Source organism: Danaus plexippus, chromosome 6, assembly GCF_018135715.1.
Source record: "Danaus plexippus chromosome 6, MEX_DaPlex, whole genome shotgun sequence".
Taxonomy (NCBI): domain Eukaryota; kingdom Metazoa; phylum Arthropoda; class Insecta; order Lepidoptera; family Nymphalidae; genus Danaus; species Danaus plexippus.
In genome coordinates this window covers 2,962,265-2,985,217 of record NC_083540.1, presented here as the reverse complement: position 1 = coordinate 2,985,217, position 22,953 = coordinate 2,962,265, and the positions used below count along the sequence as shown (strand labels likewise).

Sequence of the window (22,953 nt, the reverse complement as noted above, 5' to 3'; positions counted from 1 at the left end):
TTTAACTTAAAAATGAACAAATAAATGAAATCACTAAACAAAAACATTTATTAAAAAAAAGATCTATTATATTGTTGATGTGATATTTAATACATCAAAATATTAGCAATTTGTTAATGATGATAAATTATATATCTTATCATTCATAATATAATCTCTCGTGTATTGTTGGCTATTTTCAAAAAGCGGGGTTTTTTCAGGGGCACTCGAGTGTGATTCCGTGATATGGGTACGTGTTTATTAACAAACACATTTCTATAAAATTAATATATTATATTGTTTTACAACTAGCAAATAAAATAACATATTTACAAATCTGTCTCAAATATTCTGACTAAGGAAAGGTTGCAAATATACATGTATATATGATTGAGAACATCGAATTATTATTTATTTTCATATTTATAATTAATTATACACAAATGAGATTTAAAATACGAGATTTTATCCATAGTTCGACACAAATACTTAAGAATCCTAAACAAAACATACGAATAACACGACAAAAGAAAGAAGTGCCTCTGACATAGTATTTATCTGCTTAATATCCAACGTATTTAATATTCTAATTTTAAAATAAATGTTATCACTTTCAAGTATTTTAATTAAATAAAACCCGATAAGAGGCAAATAATTTTAATAATGTAGAGATAAAAAAAATCATGCACTCGGTTATGTAAAGGTGTAGGAGTTCCCTTGTCTAGCACATTAAACTCAGAAAACATAATGAAAAGTGAAGAGAACATAATTTTTTTTTTTTTTAAATAATTTTTTTATTCAAGTAAAAGATGAAAATAAACTTTTAATTAAATTAAACTCATCAATTCAGTATTGTGTGTCTGTTACACAATTAAAATTTTATAAAATCTGACGAGCTAAAATATCTTGAGATTACCTTTTAATTTTTCAGACATTTTTATAAAACACTTTTTAGGGTTTAGTTCACATACACTTTCAATGCCTGACCCCCACGAATGTCTTTTATTTGTTTTTCAACCGCTTGTTATATATAGCCAGTCCCCTTAAATTAATCGTCAGATTAATATCTTATAGTTAACAGCAATATAATGAGCGTACACACTGTATTTACATTTTTAGTAACTGCAAAACTTATCTCCTCGCAACCCCACTATTACAAAGAACTTTAAAAGAAGCGTTTGAAATGTTTGTGGAATTAATTAGTGATGAACAAATCTCGACCACTTTTTATAACAAAGACGCAATGAGTTTATTTGGAACACGAAAGATGTGTTTATTTTTTAAATGTTCTCACGTACTCTCGAACAACTCTTATGATATTGTTTTATTTCATAAATTAATTATTAAAGCACCAATATTTTTTCTTTTTGTCTCAAGACAGAAAATAAAAATAAATTGGAGAATTATATCACAAAGTTAAATATTATTTACGGTTTGTGCGTTATTTACGTCATAAAAGGAAAGGGGGGAGGAAAGCTTATCTGATCAATTTAAATCTAAATTCATCACCGGATGTAATTAGTCGAATTTTAATGACAAGGGACATGATAAGTGTTGACAAGATTTTCAAGAGCATTTTTGTTTGCTTATATGTTTAGATTTCCCTCAAATCAAGATTTTTTATGAATATTTACTCCTATTATATTGTAATTTTCACAATAATAAAAAAACGATATATTCATATTAATTACACACGTCAGACTTAGTACTACTGGAAAAAGAGACAGTTTCCAACTACCCCTAGTGTCAGTATAGAACATTTTTACATTTATAAATTATTTTGTCTTATACTAGTTTTCTTGCGCGACTTCGTCTATGTTAACATTAGAATTCCGCTCAGTAACAAAGGTTATTAGGTACAGGCTTTTCATTTAAAATAACCAAAATACGGAGTGGAGCGCCATCTGCCGGGCTCATTTATCAACCCTAACCTTATGGGAAACCAAGCAAATATATACAAAAAAAATTCATTCAGTCGGTCCAGCCACTTAAGAAGAGTATAATATACGAATTAACATATTTTAAATTGTTATAAAATAAAAAATAAAATAATACTACAGGGTATCAAGGAATATAAATAGTTTATTTTAATCCTATCAGTTTATGAGTTTTACTTTTTGTGTCCATATCCTTAAAAAGGCCAATTTGCTCCTGTAGAAAGCCCGTACAAACCATTTCTGCAAAAAAGGCAGTTATAGTTACTAAAACTTAAATTAAAGCCACCAATAAAATAGAATAAGAATTTTGATTAAAGCCAAGAAGTATATATATATTATGAACATTATTATGCTTGGTACGCAATTGGAATTGTAAATATGCTTACCCTCTTTTACTCAAGTTAGAATTACCCATCTTGAGATTGGATCCTGTACATTGATTTTTACGAGCTTGGTCCAAATTTGCACAACGTCTTCCATTCAAATGATCATTTCTGACAGTTGAAGAAAACAAAGCCTGGGCACGACTGTGAGAGCATAAGTTATTGCTACAACCAGGCTGGCGATTTCGGCCACCATTAGGGTAAAAGTCAGCATGAGAAATTGGATCCATTATACCAAGAGAACCGCCGTCGGTGTGAATAGATTCGACGTATATAGCAGAGTTACGATTTAGGGCATTAGAATTACCACCCCACTGTGGTCCAGCTGGGTCTAAACCTAAAAACGAAAGAAAAGGATGCAGTTGAAATTAAAATAAAGCCCATATAGGAAAGATGAAAAATATAAATTGTTATTTAATTTACCAGTAACACGAACAGGACGAGAGGGGGCCGCACGACCAGCATTGCCCATAACATGAGCACCCAAACTGTGACCAACTAAGTGAACGTTATTCCAGTTGCCACCAGCAGTATTGAAAAGAAATCTAAGGAAGTTAGCAAGGTGTCTACCAACGTCGGGCACTGCTCTTACTGAAGTTGTGTACAAACCGCTGGCAGTAGAACTCCAATCAAGAACGATGACATTCATGTCTGCACGGTCAAGAAAAGCTGTTACCATTTGTGTAACCCAGCTCGAAGTTCCACCGCTATTCCAGCCGTGAGCAATTACTGCTGTTGGTCTATTTCCTCTGTAGAAAGAATTACGTATGGAATTCGCGTTACCGTTCACGAGTACTTGACGGTTATTACGATTTTGCCTGAAAGTGAATGTTAATTGTTACATTCGGGGAAAATAAGATGAGAAAAGTTTTTATTTTTATTCTTGTAATAATTATTTTACCGGGTAAATAGCCAATACTGGTTTTTGTTCCCGTTTCTGGTTGCCAGAAAATTTTCATCAGCAGGTTCATAGAGATCGACAAGGTGGGGGTTACCATCTCCGTCAGGCATCCAGATATAACGACTCACTCCTTCTACATAGTGGCTATTGTCCTCCGGCACCAGAGGAATAGCATTTACAGCGCATACTAAATTTTTTTTTAAATGTGGACGTAGATAATTTCATTATGTAAAGCAAATACAAAACCTTTAATATTATAGCTAAGTTTCTTTTTGATGAAATATTTTATTGATTTGGATACAAATGAGAAAAGAAATATTTTTTTCTATTATTTATCGCTCAAGAACTGTTCGTGTATTTGGTTAAAAGGTTAACTTTGGTTCATTAGTTCCTTGGATTGAATCCAATATAACCAATAGTTATATTGTTCAAAATGGGGCTGACGCCATGATCTACAACATCAGACCCTTTCGTAAGTAATAGAAGTATTTAATAATATTAACAGAATGCAAAAGAAATACAGAATACAGAACAGAGTGGACGTAAATTTAAAGGTAAGTAATATAAAAAGGATAACAAAGAACATTTAAACATGCTCTAAATAAACAATGATCTAAATATACTTACAAGCAATTAATGCACAGAGAGCTACTAACAATTTCATTGTCAAAGAAAGAAATAAATGCTAAAGACGATGCTCAAAATTTTGTATTTATATTATCCGTTTATCAATTTATTTTAAAATTATCCATTATCATAAAAGAGCTCTTCACAGATTGTCAATTGTTAAGAAAAGAAATAAGATTTTTAATTGTATTATAATAATACATTAAGATAAATTAGTGAGATGTATAAGATATGGAAAATAAGAAATAGCTTAAAAAACTGAGTACTAAATAATATATTCTTATATTTAATAAAAAATTAAACAATTAAGAAGTGTCCCGTTCCTGAAAAGGAGTAGGCTCGAATTAAGTTTGTTGTTTTATTTTTATTAAATCGTATAATAACTACATTACAGCCTTATGGATTTTTATATAATAATTAATTTATGGCACAAGGTATTATCACTGCAGTGTTTATTATTTCTCTAAAAAATCATGTTTACGAAAAGAGCCCGCCTGCAGTAAAAGGACAGAAACACCGGTTCTAGATAGAACTTCGAGTACTACACCAAGTTCGTAAATAAATATTATTTTTAGATCAAAATATAAACAGTATATGTCTAATAACCAGGACAAAATATAAACAGTCTATCTCTAATAACCAGGATGTTCTTCAACAACATTCATCGTTAATTTTAACATATACAAATAAAAATATTTCATACTGTATGTAGCCTTTTGAACAGACTGCAAAGACATGATTAAGTAATTAAAAACTTCCTGGAATATTCTGTGGTCATTACAAAACGATACATGTATGTAGTGATTGCCATGTTTTAGATATCTTGATTCACGAATAGATTGATATAAATCACGTCATTTCATGTATTCGCATGATATTTGTAACGTCATGACTATCGTCGTATTTGAAACTACAAATCTTAATGTTTTAATCATATCTTTCAATCTTGCTTTTATCTTTATTTGAATGGTTTTAAAATAAATTAAAAATATGACTGTAGGAGGAGATGTATTGTCTTTCGTACCTTATCTTTGGGTCTTATTTATGGCTTTCTTTAAGTAGCTTATTTTAACGTAGGTATATCGTGTTTTTTTTAATTTGTAATTGAACTCATAAAATTGTAGATTGTTCGTTTTGTAGTTTCCCACGAGATGAGATGAGATGTTTAAAAATGTTATATATCAAAAATTCTTATGTTAAACTTACATTAATATATTGTGTATTATAGATTTTTTATTGTGCATTATTAGAGTGAATTTTTTGGGAATACAGTGGACACAGCGGATACAACGGATGCAGCGGATACAGTATCGTTTTCGAATTAATTTGAATAATTTTCCGAGCGATACCAATCGAGAAATTTTAAGCGTTTTAATTATCTATTTCATCGCTTCCGGTAACATCTTCTGTGGAATTGACAGTGAAAACCCTGCGTGATGAGCTTTAAGTAGTACCATGATGAGGCATACTTTGTTATTTTGAGAATTGGAGGCATTAGATTGATTTCTGCTGTTACTATATTGACGTTTAAGACAATTTTCTATAGTTTTTCTTTTATTTTTACAATAGCGGCATATTTTTTTTCTTATTGTTATCTATATCAGAGCGGTAGTTTTGTGTTTATTTGAAGGGTGAATTTGTCTCGGTTGGAACTCTCGACGTGGTACAAATCTAATTTTATTGATATTGTTTTACGTTGTTGTAATGGGTCTTTTATTAATACTCAGAATTTTCTCTTCTGCTATTGCGAAACTCACTGCAACATTTAATAAATCAGGGTCCCGTCACCTCACGATTTGCGAAAGACTAGGATGTAGCCCGATCAAGAACTTATGGAGACCGAGATCCTCCATAGCTGCTATACGGCCAGTAAGCTCTGTCTTTCGTCTAGTAAGTATAGATATGTATATTGATTTCAGTAAGAAGCTTTGCTAAGTAGATTTAGATACGCAATGCAAATTGGTCAACTGTTTCTATGGAACTTTGCTTACATTCTTGTAATTTCGATAAAAGATCTGCTTAGTGTTTTCTTTCTCCAAATTGTTGTTTTATAAGATCTATAAACTGTTGAAATGATTCGAAATCTTTGATACAGCAAGTGAATTCAGCGCGACCTTTTAATTGGCTTAATATATATTTACATAATATTGGTTTCTGATTTTTAAATTATACGCGTTTTGACAATTCGAAGTAAATAGTTTAAAATTTTATTAATTTAAGTAAAAAATTTAATTCAACTTTTTAGTCTGTTTCATATCGAACACGTAGTCCAAAAGACATTTGGGGCTTCTTCTTTTGAACCATGTTTTGACGCCATTATTAATATTGCAACACAATATTACCGATATAAAATAAAAATATAAACTAAAAAACCCTTCTGTATACCATGGAATTAATCTTAATGTTTACAATGTTATTATCTCTATTATGAATAATGAAATATGAAACTGATACTAAAATGTTGTGAATATAAAGTCACTTACATATTATCATTTACACACGAACACAATAGACGGAGAGTAGAACATGATTATCAGGCGCTATGATGGATTTCCGATGTTTGACTGGAATTTGAAGATGATTTCTTCTGTCCTATCACACTTATGGATTTGTATATAGAGAAATTGTAGATGTTGAAAATTTTCAACAGCTGCTGATTATGTGTTGAGGGCGTAGATTTATGTATATACATATATATAATTCACCTTTGCGTGAGTCACTAAATTAGTATTAATTAAGTTCTTTTTAAAAATTATTTTTTGTTCGTGGATTTTCTAAGCACAACACTTTATGCGTTCTTCGAAGACGTATTTGGGTGTTTAGGGATTTTCGTATCCCACCGCTGCCACCAAAAGGTTATACGAGAGTTCCGTAAGGAGTTTTTAAAAAGAAATTTCATTCTCTTGAATTAATATTATATTATAATATTATTATATCAACTTAGAAATATAAGTTTTACAATATTAAAATTATAATAATGGAAATAGAATTAAACATTACTTAGAATTATGACGGACTCGTACGACCGACTTCCCACTCAGTGAATATCAAATGAAAAATAAATATCTTTATTAAATATGATCTGTTTTGATCTATAATCTGACAATGCGTATGTGGCATTCCTGTCAGCCCTACATCTTAGGGGTATAACAGCTCATAGCATCGTCTAAGCTCCTCCCTCTACCTAGACAAATTTGCAACGAACCTAATGAACCTTCTAGGAATGAATTTGTCTTAGTTCTGGACAGACTCAAGTTTTATAGCAGGTAAAGAGATTTAGCTATTATACCTCTCGTTTCCACTTCCATAGTGTACAAATATACTACGAACCTATTCTTAGTGAGTGCGTTAGTGAGCTCATAATACTTATTGACCTCGATGGCATAATCTTTGGGGATGTTGATTTCCCAAAGAACTATCAATTCTATTAACACAACGCGCTTTTTATATTGTTTCTATGGCATTTTATATTGTTTCTCATATATCTACAAAATTTCCATGACTATTTATAATAAAAACTCAATAAGTTCAATATTTGCTTAACCTTTTTCATTTCAACTTTTATATTCAATTGTCTTTATTTAACAACAGATAAATTTTGGTTTTTGGATAGTGCCTATAAAGTAATTATTATTAAAAAGATTAAATTACTGGAGGAAGATAAAGTGAAAATAAAATCTATAACTGTGACAATGAAACTGCTAGTAGTTCTATGTGCTTTCCCAGCTTGTGAGTACATTTCTGAAGACTCATTATTTAGGCTCATTATTTATGTAACGAAATTATCCAATAGATTTTTTTTTGCAACTTTATTTTTTACCTGCTTCCTTTTTTATTTGTTATTTCTATTCCTGATCGACTTTAAATTATTATTAATATATAAAAACAAAATTTTATTTAAATGTCTTGTCATAAGAGCATTTTATGAATTTTCACTTGAAAGTCAGGATGTGATTTTTTCTCCAGCAACTTAGGCGCGGGCCTTCGTTCTAAATTTCGAAAATAAGTAAAATTAAGTGTTATTTTAAATGTCTTAAAATTATATTCATTCAATATGTTAAAATTATCATTAGTTTTATTAGAGAAACTTTGTGCACATTTAAATTGTAACTGATGTGGAGAAATAAATACAAACAAGTAAACTTTAAAATAATGTAAAGTAGTAAAGACATAACTTGCTTTAATGTAGCATGCGTTGGCAATGTTATATTCCTCTAGTACCGAAGGAGTACCATTACATAGAAAGAGTAAGCTGTTACATCTGAATGCCTGACGGAGATGGTAACCTTCACCTCCTCGCAATCAGTACTGGCAACCGTAACCACCACTAGCTCTTCACCAGGTAAATAAGCGTATAAATAAGAACGATAACTTTTACTCTTTGTCTATATTAATTTAATTTAATTTTCAGACAAAATTGTAACAACAGGCAAGTACTCGTGAACGGTGATGGGAATTCAGCTCGCAATTCTTTTAACTAAGGAAACAGACTTGCAAAAGACATTGCTCATGGGTGGAATAGCCGTGGAAACTCTGATTGGATTCCTCAAATGATAGCCGCCTTTCTTGATACTATAGACGTAAATGTTATCGTTCTTGTTTGGAGTTCTGCCACTAGCGATTAATATACGACTTCAGTTCCCGAGGTTGGTAGCCACCTTACTACTTTGCCTTCGATTTCTTTTCAATACTGCTGGTGGCAACTAGAATAACGTTAATTTAGTTGGTCACAGTTTGGGAGCTCATGTTATGGGTAATCCTGGTCGTGCCGCCTCCTCTCATCCCGTTCTCGTTACTGGTACTTTAAATAATTCATTTATCTTCCTTTACTTTTCTAAATTATTTCTATTTTATATTTAATTTGCTAAACTTTCCTCCGCTCTTAGGGTTAGACCCAGCTGGACCACAGTGGGGTGGTAATTCTAATGCCCTAAATCGTAACTCTGCTACATACGCTGAATCTATTCACACCGACGGCGGTTCTCTTGGTATAATGGATCCAATTTCTCATGCTGACTTTTACCCTAATGGTGACTGAAATCCCCAGACTGGTTGTAGTAGCAGCAGTGGTGGCTCTCATGGCCTCGCACAACCATTGTTTACTTCAACTGTCAAAAATGGCCACTTGACTGGAAGGCGTTGTACAAATCTAGGCGAAGATCGTAGGAATCAATGTACAGGTAAAAATGGGAAACTCCAACGTAGGACAAAGAGGTTAAGCATTCTGTTATTGAAATGCCGAAGATATTAAAGTTCCTTAAAATTCGATAAGCTAGTACCAGCGTAGTAGTTACAATGTCTGGTAAAAAAATATTAAGATTTATTTTAAACATTAAATAGTGTAAAGTTGTTATTTTATTTGTAATCAATATTCAGTTTAAAACATCATTTATTGGAAAGACAACTGAATACAAATACTTTTTACATTACGGATCTGGTCTTTACGATCTATCTACAGAAGCTAGTTGGCACTTTTAAGGAAATAAAAACTACAAGATCTCATAAAGTGAAATGAACTTATTCACAAATAAAAATAATTATTATGTAAAAATAAAAAATAAACTAATCAATTTTGTTTTTGCAAGAAATTAGTTTAAAATACATATTAATTCACATACTAATAATTTTATTTAAATCTATATATATTTTAAAACACCTTCCTTACCTGCTTTACCTAGAAAATATTGTTTTGATGTTTTTTAAACTATTTTATAATTAAAATTTTTATTAAAATACCATTTCAAAAAGCCCGGATTTTATCATTTTGTTTAATTTATATATTAAAATGAAATAATTTAGTACATATATAGGTATTAAATAGTTCTAATTCATTCGTAACACTAAAATGGATAGTCCAAGGCAGAAACAATTTGAAAGCAGTTAAAATAAGCATCGTCCTTAAAGTTTCTCTTATAATCTAAGAAACATATCTATTTCATTGAGCGTCCTCCAATTAGTCAAAAGTTAAACATTTTCATATCTTAATTTGATTGAACGTATTGGTTCAAATATAATGTTTAGTTGATGATACAGCCAAGATGACAGCTTATTATTTTAAGATAATTTTGTTCAGTATAATTTGTTACCTAAATAAAAAACTTTTCTTTTTTTATTTAAATAACTTTGTTGCATATGTATATCAAATCTTTTTGCTGGAGAAGCAGTTACCATTAAACTAACCTAACGTGCAAGGTGTGCAAGTCAGAAGCTCTCTTATATAAATATGAAAATAAGTTTGCCACACAGCTTTTTTAACAAAAAAAAAAGTTACAATCAGACAGATTACTTTTTTTAGTATATAATTTTGAGAACCGTATTTTTTGCTTCATAAGAGGTCTTGCGATGATATCATTAAATTATTAGATTGTGAGAAAATGATTTAGACATTAAGAATGAAAATTCCGTTATCAGCTACATGCCCTAACCAGTCAAAGGATTTTTATATAACTTTTCAAATTCTAATTTAGTATAATGAAAACAAAAGTATTGCATTTTGATTCATATAACATATATTTTTAATTCTCTCAATATAAATGATAATTCGGTGGATAATTTTAATTTCTCGAGATCGCGGTAGATTTAATTATCACTAGGTATTTTCCAATCCATAATTTCGGATATGATTTCAAAAAATATCAAAGAAAGAATTTTTGTAGATATGGATATTGAAGTACCAAAATAAGTGATAACTTGAACATTTAACTTTTGAATTATTTGATCTCTCATAAAAAATCATATATAATCTAAGAAACAGTACAATTACAAATATCATCAGTTATTCAGGGTTTTAATTTAATATTGTTTCGCTTATTTATTCCATACTTAATTATTTAAATATAATATGACTTAATATTCTGTTCAACTGTTCTATATAAATGAACAAACCCTTCAATAAAAAAAAAAACAAAAATATTTCTAGTGTACAAATCTCAACTTCCCTTACTCTTGTCATTAGTTTAAAAGATGTAAAGTCATATAATTTACAGTAAACATTTTGTTATAAATATTTTTCAATATATAATTAAGTATATAGACTAGACTAGACAAGACTCAAAGAAATTGCATGATATGTTTGTATGGGTGTGATTTTTCTTGTCCTGTCTTCTTGGTTTTGGAAAATTGTAAAAATAACTTGTTTATAAAATAGACCTTATACTTCTTTTCATATGAACTACGAGTTACGAGAACCACGTTAATAATATAAACTCAATTTACTTATTCCGTCAATAAAAGTTGTGATTTTCACCTTGCGGTATCTATAACTGTGTTACACCGCGACCACTCTTTGCTATCATGTAATAGTACCATTTAATATTTTGTGTATATATGACGTAGAGAAAGAAATTTGGAAATTAGTTTGTAAACAATTTAATACGAGACCAGCAAGTTACGAGGATAAAGTAGAAAAACAGCATAGACAACACAGAGACAGAACCACCAGTTGCGAAAATTAATTGTGTTCCAAAATATGTATTCTAACTCGGAAAATAAAATAAGTATACTTCTTGTCTTATGTGTTTTTTTAACTATTCAATGCTTTGATTAATAGCTGCGAGTATGAACCAGTGAGAAGTCGAAATGTTTTGGTATGAACATAGAAAGATCTGTGCTTACAACGAATATACGGCAGTGGATTGAGCTAGAATATTTTGGGTAGGAATGCCGCCCAAAGAAAGAAAAAGCAAAGGCACGATGGACTGGCTAGGAGACGCAACATTTTAACAATGAGCGAATATTGACTTTTTTATGACTTATCAATGAGCGGTATAGTGACTTAAACACTGTTTCATATTACAAAATATGGGCTTATCGAGAACAACGGTGAAAGCAAATAGTTAATGGTTCGTTTCAAACGTTTCTATAATAAGTCGTGCTTTTAATAGTTGTTTTGCTTATTATATTAGTGTGGTATTTTTGGTTATGTGAATTAGACTAGTTGTAAAAGTAGATTAGGAATAACTTATCTACTCTTTGGATTATATATTAAATTGTATAAAAATTATAAACCAACAAAGGCACTAGTTGAAGGTGGGATATCCGAACTGTTACATAAATCAAAATGATAGTTATTAATTATATTAAATGTTAAAGTTTGAGTCACCCTCGTAGTTACTAATCGTTTCTTTCGAAGAGGTCAGATCCCTGCAACGGCTCGAGTGAGAATGATTTTAATCAGTACCTTTGCCACAATTTATACCAATCAACACTCATTGCTGTGTGACACCTGATAATTTTAACCATCCGTAATTATTAATTACGTCAATACTTCGCTCCGATATACGTATGTATATATTTTTAGAAGGTAATGTTTATTCACCTACTGCCGCAAAACTTAACCCATCCTCGAGTGACTTAAGTGACAGCTGGGTATTTAAGATGCTAAAAGATCAGTCAAAGTTATATAAGCTTCAACAGTTGATCAGACTGGTTGTTTTGAAGTAGAGTAATTAATATATAGTAAAAATATTAGGATTACAAATGAAGGGGAAAGATATTGATTCTACGTGGTATTAACAAAATGTAAGACAAGTTATCATAGGAACAGCTCATAATCGTGTACGTACAATTTTATCTTGATAGAAAAGTTTATATTTAAATAGATACGCCTATATATGTATGACATAGAAAAAAATTAAAAGAATGAAATATTTTCATAATAAAAACAGTGTTGTACGAGAAAAATTGCGAGCCCAAAAACCTTGTACAGATAAAATACCATATAAGAAGTAACTTTCCCGGATCTAAAACCTGGCCGTGAGAACCAGAAGATTTCCTATGTCACACAATTAATATTTTAATATTGCTACCCTAAGAAAGGGATCGCTACTGATATATCCTTAGGTAAAGGTCATAAGGTTTAAAACTTTATTGTTTATTATACATGCATATTCATGGAGTGGCGTGATGTCGTACGTGACTGTGAGCATATCTGGTGAAATTAATCGTTGGCAGGCATCGGCTAACTTCTGCTTAGGTACTATTGGATTAGATAGCGTCCACTACAATCGTGAAATTAAAGATAAATTCATTTTAGTTCTTCAAATTTATATACATATTTTGTTATGCTATTTTTTATTTAGTAATAATAATATTTATCTCATTGGTTTAGTGAGACTAGCAGTTTTTCGTCCGATTCAACTACAAATGCAACGTCATAGACATACAAGAGATTCCAGGGTAGGGGCTTATGGATATTCTTTGTCACAAAGTCCATAACCATATTAAACAACAAGAGACAGAGTGCTGAGCCATGGTGAACTCCCACTTCTTGAATTCTTCACATAGGCTTGCCGACTTGCAGGTGTTGGTAGACACCTGGCGTTATCGTCACTTTGACACATTGGGATTTTTTTTATGCTTACATTGTGTATCTGTGTTTTAAAATAACACTTTATTAGATTAGAAAAACGATGATTTCAGTGTAAATACTTTTGACTGGAGTAAAGATACTAACAACATCTGTTAAGAAAATTTACTGGAAATTGGTATAAATTTAATTAATGAAATATAAACTAAATTGACAACAGGTTGTGACATTATATAGTTTTATTTAATTGTAACAGTTTATTTCACTTCTTTTTTGTTTTCTATGTGTTCAATAAGGCCATTTAGCTCCAGTACTAAGTCCGTAAAGTCCAGATCTGTAAGGAAAAACACATTTGAAGTTATTTGTATCTCTTATAGTAACAAACATTTTCACTTAATGGATATATTGGATATAAATTTCAAAATACAGATTTACAGACAGAGAGATTAAATTAAAATCCAGTTATTTTATTGTCAATCTTATATTGGTTGCTCACCCTCGTTTACTTAAGTTAGAGTTGCCCATCTTCAGAGTGGCTCCTGTACATTGATTCTTACGAGCTTGGTCCAGATTAGCACAACGCCTTCCATTTAAATGGTTATTCTTGACAGTTGAAGAAAACAAAGGCTGCGCCCGACCATGAGAGCAAGCACTGTTGCTACAACCAGGCTGACGATTTCGGCCACCATTAGGGTAAAAGTCAGCATGAGAAATTGGATCCATTATACCAAGAGAACCGCCATCGGTGTGAATAGATTCGACGTATATAGCAGAGTTACGATTTAAGGCATTAGAATTACCACCCCACTGTGGTCCAGCTGGGTCTAAACCTAAGAGCGAAAGAAAAGGATGCAGTTGGAATTAAAATATAGCCCATATAGAAAAGATGAAAAATATAAATTGTTATTTAATTTACCAGTAACACGAACGGGACGAGAGGGGGCCGCGCGACCAGCATTGCCCATAACATGAGCTCCCAAACTGTGACCGACTAAATGAAGGTTATTCCAGTTGCCACCAGCAGTATTGAAAAGAAATCTAAGGAAATTAGCAAGATGTCTCCCAATATCTGGTACTGCTCTTACTGAAATCGTATATGAGCCACTGGCAGCAGCACTCCAATCCAAAACAATGACATTGACGTCTGCAGTATCAAGAAAAGCGGCTACCATTTCTGGAACCCACTTACTGCTTCCTTTGCTATTCCAACCGTGAGTAATTACTTTTGTTGGTCTATTTCCTCTGTAGAAAGAATTGCGAACTGAATTCGCATTACCGTTCACAAGTACTTGACGATTATTACGATTTTGTCTGCAAAATGGAAGGAAATTAGTACACTCAAGGAATAATATCTAAGACGATGCTTTAGTTTCTATGCAATAAATGTACCTGGTAAAGAGCCAGTACTGGTTTCGGTTTCCTTTTCTGGTTTCAAGAATATTTTCATCCACGGGTTCCTTGAGGTCCACTAGGTGAAGGTTATCGTCCCCGTCTGGCATCCAGATGTAGCGGCTAACTCCTTCTACATAATGGCTGTTATCCTTTGGTACCGGTGGTATAGCGTTGCCAGCGCATACTAAAATTCAATGTCAATTATATCTGTCGTTTTTAATTGTCCGTAACGGTTACATCTTAAATATGAAAAATTTTACTTTAATTTAATAAGTGTAAGTTTTAATATTTTTCAAGTAAAGTATTAAATAAATCTAAACGTAAGACAATTAGGATTAAAATTGTCATTTAACACAATGTTTTCACTTATCTTCCAAATTTAGAATAAAGACCAAATTTAGAAATAATAAAGTGATTCAATGAATAGACATTTAAATAAAATTTTGTTATAACATAAAAAATTATTTAAAGTATATCAAGGACAAAGAAAAATACAACAGGAAACAAAAATTGCAAACAAAACAAAACAAAGTTGCAAACAAAAATCTATTGACCTATTTGTTACATAGGCTAAATAATGAATCTTAGGAAATTCACTTACGAGCCGTGAGAGCAGATAGAACTACTAGCAGTTTCATTGTCACAGATATAGATTTAAATGTTTATGTGGATGCTCATATTCCTATTTATATAATCTTTCTATATTTTATCTTTCTATAGTAATTTAATCATCTGAATAATCAATTTAAAGGTATTATCAAAAAACAACAATTGTATACTGTCAAATAAAGAATTAAAATAAAACTTTATATCCAACTTCAACAGGTACAATATTCTAGAAAATAATAAAATAACTTTATACAACCCTTTACTAGGCGTTGACCGACTTAAGTATAATAAATTATTTAGAAAATTTTGAAAAGTTTAATGTATTTTTTGCATTTTATTATTTTATTTATCAAAGTTCTTTTTTAAATCTTCCGTTTTATTGATTTCCACCTTAAAATAAATGATTCTAATAAGTCGATTGAAGTCGTGATGGCCTTGAGGCGAAAGACCCGCCTCTCGTGCATGAGGGTGCGGATTCGAAACCTGGCAAGTACCAATGTGATTTTTTTGAGTAATATGTACTTTCTAAGAGTACTTTGACACCAGGAAGGTACCGAAGGAAAACACCTTCAGGAAACCTGGACTCATAATTTCAATTTATAATCTGGAAACCGCCTGTTTAAATTTGCTTAAAGAAGGATCATTCTAAATGAGTTGTCATTGTCGACTTCTATTTTGTCAGCAGAGTCATTGCCAAAAATAAAATTTTGTGAAAATGTATTCCGAATTTAATATTGTTTTTATTAATCACCCACAACCCATTCACGACCAACATGGACAAAGCTGCATCGATTTTTACAAATATACCTACGAACACCTCAAAATATTCTGCGTAACAAAGCTTCAAGCAACGATTTTGTAGATAAATTTAACATTCCTTTGCAAAACCAAAGACTGAACAAAAACGTAACGTAAAACGAATACCTCGAATTTTATCTTTAGTTCTTGGGACTGAATAAAAGTCACAAGGCGCCACGTCAGAACTGAATGGCTGATGACTCATTATCTCGATACCTGCCATAGTCAAATATTCAACAGTTCGCTTTGCGGAATGCGCGAAGCATTGTCGTCGTGAAGGAGGATCCTGCTTCGAGGGCGTTGCAGTCGATTTCTTTCCAAAACAACAGGCAAACAGCGATTGACATACCAGTCTGCAGTAACTGCCCATTCACCTTATATCCAGCTGTCACGAAATCACCTTTCCGACCAAAGGAAGATTTCCTTTTTTTGATCCTCGAAAGGAAACACCTAATGAGCTGATGAGTCTTTTAGTTTCAGGTTCGTAGCAATATATCCAGGTTTCATCACCTGTGACGATGTCAAATACAGCGTTTGAGTCACCGCCGTTGAACTTATCTAACTTTTGACGACATCAGTTCATAGGAAGATTTACTTCTGGTCATCGATTAAAGTATGAAGAATCCATCTGATAAAAAGCTTCCTGACGCCGAAATGTTCGTGTAATATTTTTTTGAACTTGACTCATACTAATAATGCCTACGCTTGCCCTTATCTGCTGATAGGTCACTCTCTTATCTTCCTCTATCATGTGTCGTACAGCACTGTCGTTATCTTCAGTAATCGCTGCTAAAGGACGTCCCTCACGCGGATCATCATTGGGATTTCTACGTCTACGCTTAAACTCTTTAAACAATTGTTAATAGTAGCACGAGATGGGGCTTCATAAAAAAATGTCAATCGTAGCCTATCATAGTTTTTTTGTGTAGTAAGCCTACAACAAAAGTCATAATAAATTATTGACCGAAATTTTTTTCGTGTTAGGTTCATCTTCACGTGTAACAAGACTTTCAGACTTTTAAACTTGCGTACGAATGGCGAGATGAGGCACGAGCCTAAGCACAAGGTGATCGTTTAAATAGTCGCTCAAAAGTGTAAATTACCGTTCTTGTTACGATTGTATTAAGACTGGAATCGTTTGTTTGGATGTATGTAAGGATTAACTTTTCTACAAAGGAAAAATTGTACCTACACAATTATGAGCGGCTTCCCTAATACCTTATTTTACGTTATGTGTATAACTATTTTAGGATTAATATAGTTAAAATCGTAACTCATATGTAGAAAACCGATGACAATAGGAATTTCATAATTTATATTACTCGGAATTATTTCAATGTGAAATGAAAATGCCTTGACAATGGGATACTTTAAAAACTTTTCTGAATAGTCTTAATGTCCTTTTTTCTATTTGTAGGATAGAATAATTTTATACCGTCAGGACTATTATCTCAAGTATAATTAGATAATTTGAATCCACCCTCCCTTCTTGGTTTGAATATTTTTCTTCTTCATTTAATATTCTCTTCTCATTATGTACTAATATTAATTAATTTAAAAAGATGTTTTATTATCAATAATTTTTTCTTCCCTTTATTAAGGTACGAATACAATTTTCTACAATATTTCGAATGATTACCATTTTAAGTGTGGAGAAAATGCGCTTTCTTTTTTGACATCACAAGTAGCTCGAATGAACAATGTTTCCTAAAATTAGTAATGATTTTTGAACTGTTTTAATTAGGAATGTATATGTTTTACAAGAACAATGAAGTGCTATAGATGACCCCTGCAAGCCAGAAGCTATAATAGCGAACACTCTCCTTAAGCAAATTTCCTAAACTTTGGCCTCAGTTTTCGGTGCTTAATTACTTTTTGTTATAAAACTACACTTTTAAAAATAATTTTAATTAGTACTCCTATTTATCTTATTAATATTTCGTTGGAATTGAGGCTAGTGTTACTAGGGCACTTAACTAATAACTTATAAATCCATAAATATTGGGGACCGTGGTGACATGGAAGATGAAATGTATGGCAATATGGCTATAAGGTTAATATTAAAAACATGTTTTTTTACAATTTTGCCAAACCAAACTTGACAAGCCAACTTAAAACACACGTATACAACATATCATGCAATGTCCTTGTGTCAATAATAAAAATTAATCAATATACTAAATAATAAATTAAGAAATATTTATAACAAGGTGTTTACTGTTAATATGATTTAACAAATGTCTAATAAACTTGTTACAAGCATAAGTAAAGTTAAGATTTGTATGACAGAAACAAAACTTTCTTTAATTAAACCTTCGTTCATTTATGTCGAAAACTTGAACAGGATATTTAGTCATATTATAACTTAATAACTAAGTATAAAACAAATAAGCGGAACAATGTTACTGAAATAAAACCCTAAATAGTTTCTTAGATTATATAAAGTATTTAAGAAGAGATCAGATAAAATTCAAAAGTTTCATGTTCAAGTTATCACTAATCATGATCCTTTAAGTGTTATTTTCTGTTACATTATATCTAAAATGACAGATTGGAAAATAGTGATAGTAAAATCTACCACAATCTTGAGTTATGAAAATTATCACTGAATTATAATTCATATTGAGAGATTAACAATAGATATTATATGAATTAAGAGACGAAACTTCTTAGCGTTCCTTAGATTTACCGTGTTGGTGGAGGTCCATAGCGTTGCAGGGAAAGGAGTTTTAACAGTACCTGGGACTTGCGATCCAGGTGTAGGTTTAAGGGGCTATCTAACAAGCGTTATAGGCCATCTCCACCGTCCGAGTTCCTCTTTCTACCTCACGAAATTTAAAACGAATCTACTGGGGCTGCCTTCGAAGTACGTTCTAAGAATGAATTCATGTTAGTTGTGGACAGGCCAAAATTTTTTTAGTAGGTTGTAGAGAGAATTAGCTGTTATTCCTCTCGCTACCACTTATATCGCGTATAAATTTACGATGAACCTATTCTTAGTGAGTTCACTGACGAGGGCATTTATCTGTTAATTTAATTTTCGTTCTTCATGTCTAAACCATTTTCTCACAATCTAAGATTTAAATAACATATCACCAAACGATCATGATGAAGCAAAAAATACGATTCATAGATAATATATCTAAAAAGTAATTGGTTAGTTTGAAAATTATTTTTTAAATAAACAAAGGTATCTGCCAAACCGAAAATGTAAAATTTTCGTTCAAGGCTTTCTTCAATGATACTATTTTTAAGCAATTCTCAATCAAAACCCTGTTTCTAATGACATTCGGTAAGGGTTATGACAAATAAAATTCCACGATCGGACCTAGTACATTAAAAGACTCTTTATAGCAATGAACATGTTGCAATGGCTGGGCTGTTTCAACTTAAGAACCCTTCGGGGGTGGTCGTTGTGTGTTAATCTACAATTCAATCTAATGATAACTGGTTTTATTGTAAAAATAATTAACATGAATTATGATTAAAAATATCATATCATCATTGTTATCTAAAAAAATAATCTTTTAATCCACACTTTTGTCATAATCGAGGTGTGTACTATCTTATACTATAATTAAATAATACAGTCATGCCCCTTGTTTATAATTTTATTTTTCATTTTTATATAAGAGAATTTCTAACCTGCAATTTTTATATGTTAGGTTATATGAATTAATGGTAATTGCTTCTCCAACAAGGTTTGATATACTTAGTCCAACATTATTATTACTATTTATAAATATTCATTAAAACTGTTTATCCTTTGGATTCTTTTATTTTAGGGTAAAAAAGTTATTATATTTAATCTTGACCAATTCTTTTCTTGAGGTATTATTTACATACAGCAGATCGAGATCTGAATTTTGATATCAAGGAATATATATACAAGACGGAAGGACAATGTAATATAAACAATGACAATATAAAAATTATAATTAAGTTCCACACTAACATATTTAACCATACTTCTTTTCATCTATTCAATCTAAGACTATATAATTATTATAATCAATGTCTTGAAAGTACTCAGATAAAATTAACGATATAATTAGTGATACAAGCAATCTAGAAAATACTATTTATAAGAGAAGAGCACCTACATCATTAAAACAGTTTGTGAAAGAGAAAATTGCAAAAATTATTACATTAAAACGAAAGGTTTTGTGCTTAAGAAATTTATTATGCTAAACAAAATTTCTTGAAAGTAGTCAGATAAATTAATCGATATAATTAGTGACACAAGCAATCTAGAAAATACTATTTATAACAGAAGAGCACCTACATCATTAAAACAGTTTGAGAAAGAGAAAATTGCAAAAATTATTACATTAAAACGAAAGGTTTTGTGCTGAAGAAATAAATTATGCTAAACAAAATTATCTCAAAAGAAGTAACTGTCATCTAGGATTTCTCATATTAACTAAACATTATATTCGAAACTGTAACTTTCAATCACTTCCGTCAATTGAAGTTGTCAAATAATTAGGTGCTCAAGTTAAAATATGAAAATGTCCACCTTTTAACTCATTGAAGGACCCTCAATCAAAATGAGGTGTTCCTTAAATTGTAAGAGAAATTTCAAACAAGATATTTATTTTATCTGCTTTTAAACTTGTGCCTGCTTTGAACTATACAGTTTAGTGTTACATGTATTTTAATTAAGATAATAAAAATGACATAAGATGATTTCAAAATTTAAACACCGTATTATCAAGGTAGGACAGGGAAGGAAGGTATTTAAAGAAATGCGTACATATTTAAAGAAAAATATGTGAGCATTACTTTTTTAGCTTTTATCTTTTATCTTTAAAAAAAGTAGATTGGTTTACGTAAATTAATTTTATTTCATTTTTACAGACTCATTATTTATAATTTTTCATAAGCTTGTTTCATTGTCAGAGATCTTGGAGTTTTTATTTCCTTAAAAAGGCCAACTTGCTTTTGTAGACAGCCCGTAAAGACCGGATCTGTAATTTAAAATATTTGTATTACAATATACAAAAAATTTTACAGTAATTAATGTTATGGTTTAAAAAAATCTTGATATTTCTTTTACCAGATATTGAAGCTATTACTCTAGCACAAGTTTATTGAATGAAAAAGAACTTTAAAAATCTGAGTATTTTAATAGACAAATACTTACCCTCTTTTGCCTAAGTTGGAGTTGCCCATCTTCAGAGAGGCACCGGTACATTGATTTCTACGAGCTTGGTCCAGATTTGCACAACGCTTTCCATTCAAGTGGTCACTTCTGATAGTTGAAGAAAACAAAAGTTGCGCCCGACCATGAGAGCAAACACTGTTGCTACAACCGGGCTGGGGATTTCGGCCACCATTAGGGTAAAAGTCAGCATGAGAAATTGGATCCATTATACCAAGAGAACCGCCGTCGGTGTGAATAGATTCGACGTATGTAGCAGAGTTACGATTTAGGGCATTAGAATTACCACCCCACTGTGGTCCAGCTGGGTCTAAACCTAAGTGCAAAAGAAAAAAGAAGCAGGTGAGAATAAAATATAGCTCATATAGAAAAAATGAAAAGTATAAATTATTATTTAATTTACCAGTAACACGAACGGGACGAGAGGGGGCCGCACGACCAGCATTGCCCATAACATGAGCTCCCAAACTGTGACCAACTAAGTGAACGTTATTCCAGTTGCCACCAGCTGTATTAAAAACAAATCTAAGGAAATTAGCAAGATGTCTGCCAACGTCTGGTACTGCTCTAACAGAGGTCGTATATGCACCGCTGGCGGTCGAACTCCAATCAAGAACGATGACATTCATATCTGCACGGTCAAGAAAAGCCGTTACCATTTGTGGAATCCAGCTTGAAGTTCCGCCGCTATTCCAGCCGTGAGCAATTACTGCTGTTGGTCTATTTCCTCTGTAGAAAGAATTACGTACGGAATTTGCGTTACCGTTCACGAGTACTTGACGGTTATTACGATTTTGCCTGAAAATGGAAGGATATTAATATACATAAGGAATAATATCTAGGATAAAGCTTTAATTTGTTTACAATAATTTTACCTGGTAAAGAGCCAGTACTGATTACGGTTTCCATTTCTGGATGCAAGGAAGCTTTCATCCACGGGTTCCTCGAGGTCGACTAGGTGAAGGTTATCATCTCCGTCAGGCATCCAAATGTAACGGCTCACTCCTTCTATATAGTGGCTGTTATCTTTTGGTACCACAGGAATAGCATTGCCAGCGCAGACTTAAAAAAAAGATGTAAGACATAAATAATATTAAAGCAACAATAATATCTTTAATGATTTTATAAAATGAAAAAAAATAGAAAACAATTTTTTATGAAGAAATTAATATAGTTCCTTTCCAAATATTATACTCGTATCTTGTTTCTTTGTTATTTCCCTAGCTATGTTCTGTTTCATTAATACAAGTTTTTAAATTTCGTTCCCAACTAAATAGAATATCCTATTTGGCAATAATGAAGTGCAAGATTATTATTAATCGACTAACATATGGGACATAGATTCTTTAAAATCTGAAATGAAGTGATGATCAAATGATTCTATAGCACATATCGATAGTACAGCAGTTAATTGTAAATTCAAATGAAAATTTATAGAAATTTTAGAAATGTAGGATGAAAATTTTTTTTATTGTTTAAAAAATTTATCGCAAAAAAAATACTTACACGCCACCAAGGCACAAAGAAATACCAGCAGTTTCATTGTGGACGACTCAAATTTGAATGCTAATATTGAAGTCCAAGTTCTTATTTATATTATCCATTTTATCTATTAAAACTAAATTAATCTTTTTAATGATCTATAATTAGGTATAATCAAAGGAGCACTGCGTGAGATGTCTATTGTGAATTAAATTAAAAAAAAATCAAAAAACATATATATTTTTTAAAAAGCCTCAAATAACAGGATTATATTTTTAAGAGTTCCAATTTTGCAACCTCCTAAAAGTTATTGACTAAAATGTCAAATCCAAGTTAACTAATATTGGTCGACCGTTTTTTTAATTTGATTTCAT

General features: G+C 31.3%; 3 protein-coding genes and 1 pseudogene across 3 annotated transcripts; 1 reads left to right on the top strand and 3 right to left on the bottom strand.

Moving 5' to 3' along the window:
- Nucleotides 1-2,041: 2,041 nt before the first annotated feature.
- LOC116779199 (pancreatic triacylglycerol lipase-like) lies at nucleotides 2,042-3,894 on the bottom strand. The gene is made up of 5 exons (XM_032673399.2): nucleotides 3,828-3,894; nucleotides 3,201-3,387; nucleotides 2,723-3,117; nucleotides 2,303-2,636; nucleotides 2,042-2,156 (listed from the first exon to the last, which is right to left on the bottom strand). Exons 1-5 carry the CDS (start codon nucleotides 3,862-3,864, stop codon nucleotides 2,111-2,113), a joined length of 999 nt encoding a protein of 332 aa, XP_032529290.2. The 5' UTR covers nucleotides 3,865-3,894; the 3' UTR covers nucleotides 2,042-2,110.
- Nucleotides 3,895-8,017: 4,123 nt separating this feature from the next.
- Nucleotides 8,018-9,078, top strand: LOC116779201 (pancreatic triacylglycerol lipase-like; annotated as a pseudogene).
- Nucleotides 9,079-13,355: 4,277 nt separating this feature from the next.
- Nucleotides 13,356-15,203, bottom strand: LOC116779203 (pancreatic triacylglycerol lipase-like). The gene is made up of 5 exons (XM_032673400.2): nucleotides 15,128-15,203; nucleotides 14,524-14,710; nucleotides 14,051-14,445; nucleotides 13,631-13,964; nucleotides 13,356-13,468 (listed from the first exon to the last, which is right to left on the bottom strand). The coding sequence occupies exons 1-5, from the start codon at nucleotides 15,162-15,164 to the stop codon at nucleotides 13,423-13,425; spliced, it is 999 nt and encodes a 332-aa protein (XP_032529291.2). The 5' UTR covers nucleotides 15,165-15,203; the 3' UTR covers nucleotides 13,356-13,422.
- Nucleotides 15,204-20,756: 5,553 nt separating this feature from the next.
- LOC116778930 (pancreatic triacylglycerol lipase-like) lies at nucleotides 20,757-22,730 on the bottom strand. The gene is made up of 5 exons (XM_061529851.1): nucleotides 22,604-22,730; nucleotides 21,973-22,159; nucleotides 21,501-21,895; nucleotides 21,080-21,413; nucleotides 20,757-20,903 (listed from the first exon to the last, which is right to left on the bottom strand). The coding sequence occupies exons 1-5, from the start codon at nucleotides 22,638-22,640 to the stop codon at nucleotides 20,858-20,860; spliced, it is 999 nt and encodes a 332-aa protein (XP_061385835.1). The 5' UTR covers nucleotides 22,641-22,730; the 3' UTR covers nucleotides 20,757-20,857.
- Nucleotides 22,731-22,953: the final 223 nt, after the last annotated feature.

Coding starts and splice junctions, on each gene's coding strand:
- LOC116779199 (XM_032673399.2), bottom strand. CDS start 3,864: ATGAAATTGTTAGTAGCTCTCTGTGCATTAATTGCTT. Junction 3,388..3,827: donor TCTCTGTGCATTAATTGCTT/GTAAGTATATTT, acceptor AAAAAAATTTAG/TATGCGCTGTAAATGCTATT. Junction 3,118..3,200: donor CAGTATTGGCTATTTACCCG/GTAAAATAATTA, acceptor ATTCACTTTCAG/GCAAAATCGTAATAACCGTC.
- LOC116779203 (XM_032673400.2), bottom strand. CDS start 15,164: ATGAAACTGCTAGTAGTTCTATCTGCTCTCACGGCTC. Junction 14,711..15,127: donor TCTATCTGCTCTCACGGCTC/GTAAGTGAATTT, acceptor ATTGAATTTTAG/TATGCGCTGGCAACGCTATA. Junction 13,469..13,630: donor TCTAACTTAAGTAAACGAGG/GTGAGCAACCAA, acceptor TTTTCCTTACAG/ATCTGGACTTTACGGACTTA.
- LOC116778930 (XM_061529851.1), bottom strand. CDS start 22,640: ATGAAACTGCTGGTATTTCTTTGTGCCTTGGTGGCGT. Junction 22,160..22,603: donor TCTTTGTGCCTTGGTGGCGT/GTAAGTATTTTT, acceptor CTTTTTTTTAAG/TCTGCGCTGGCAATGCTATT. Junction 21,414..21,500: donor TCGTCCCGTTCGTGTTACTG/GTAAATTAAATA, acceptor TTTTGCACTTAG/GTTTAGACCCAGCTGGACCA.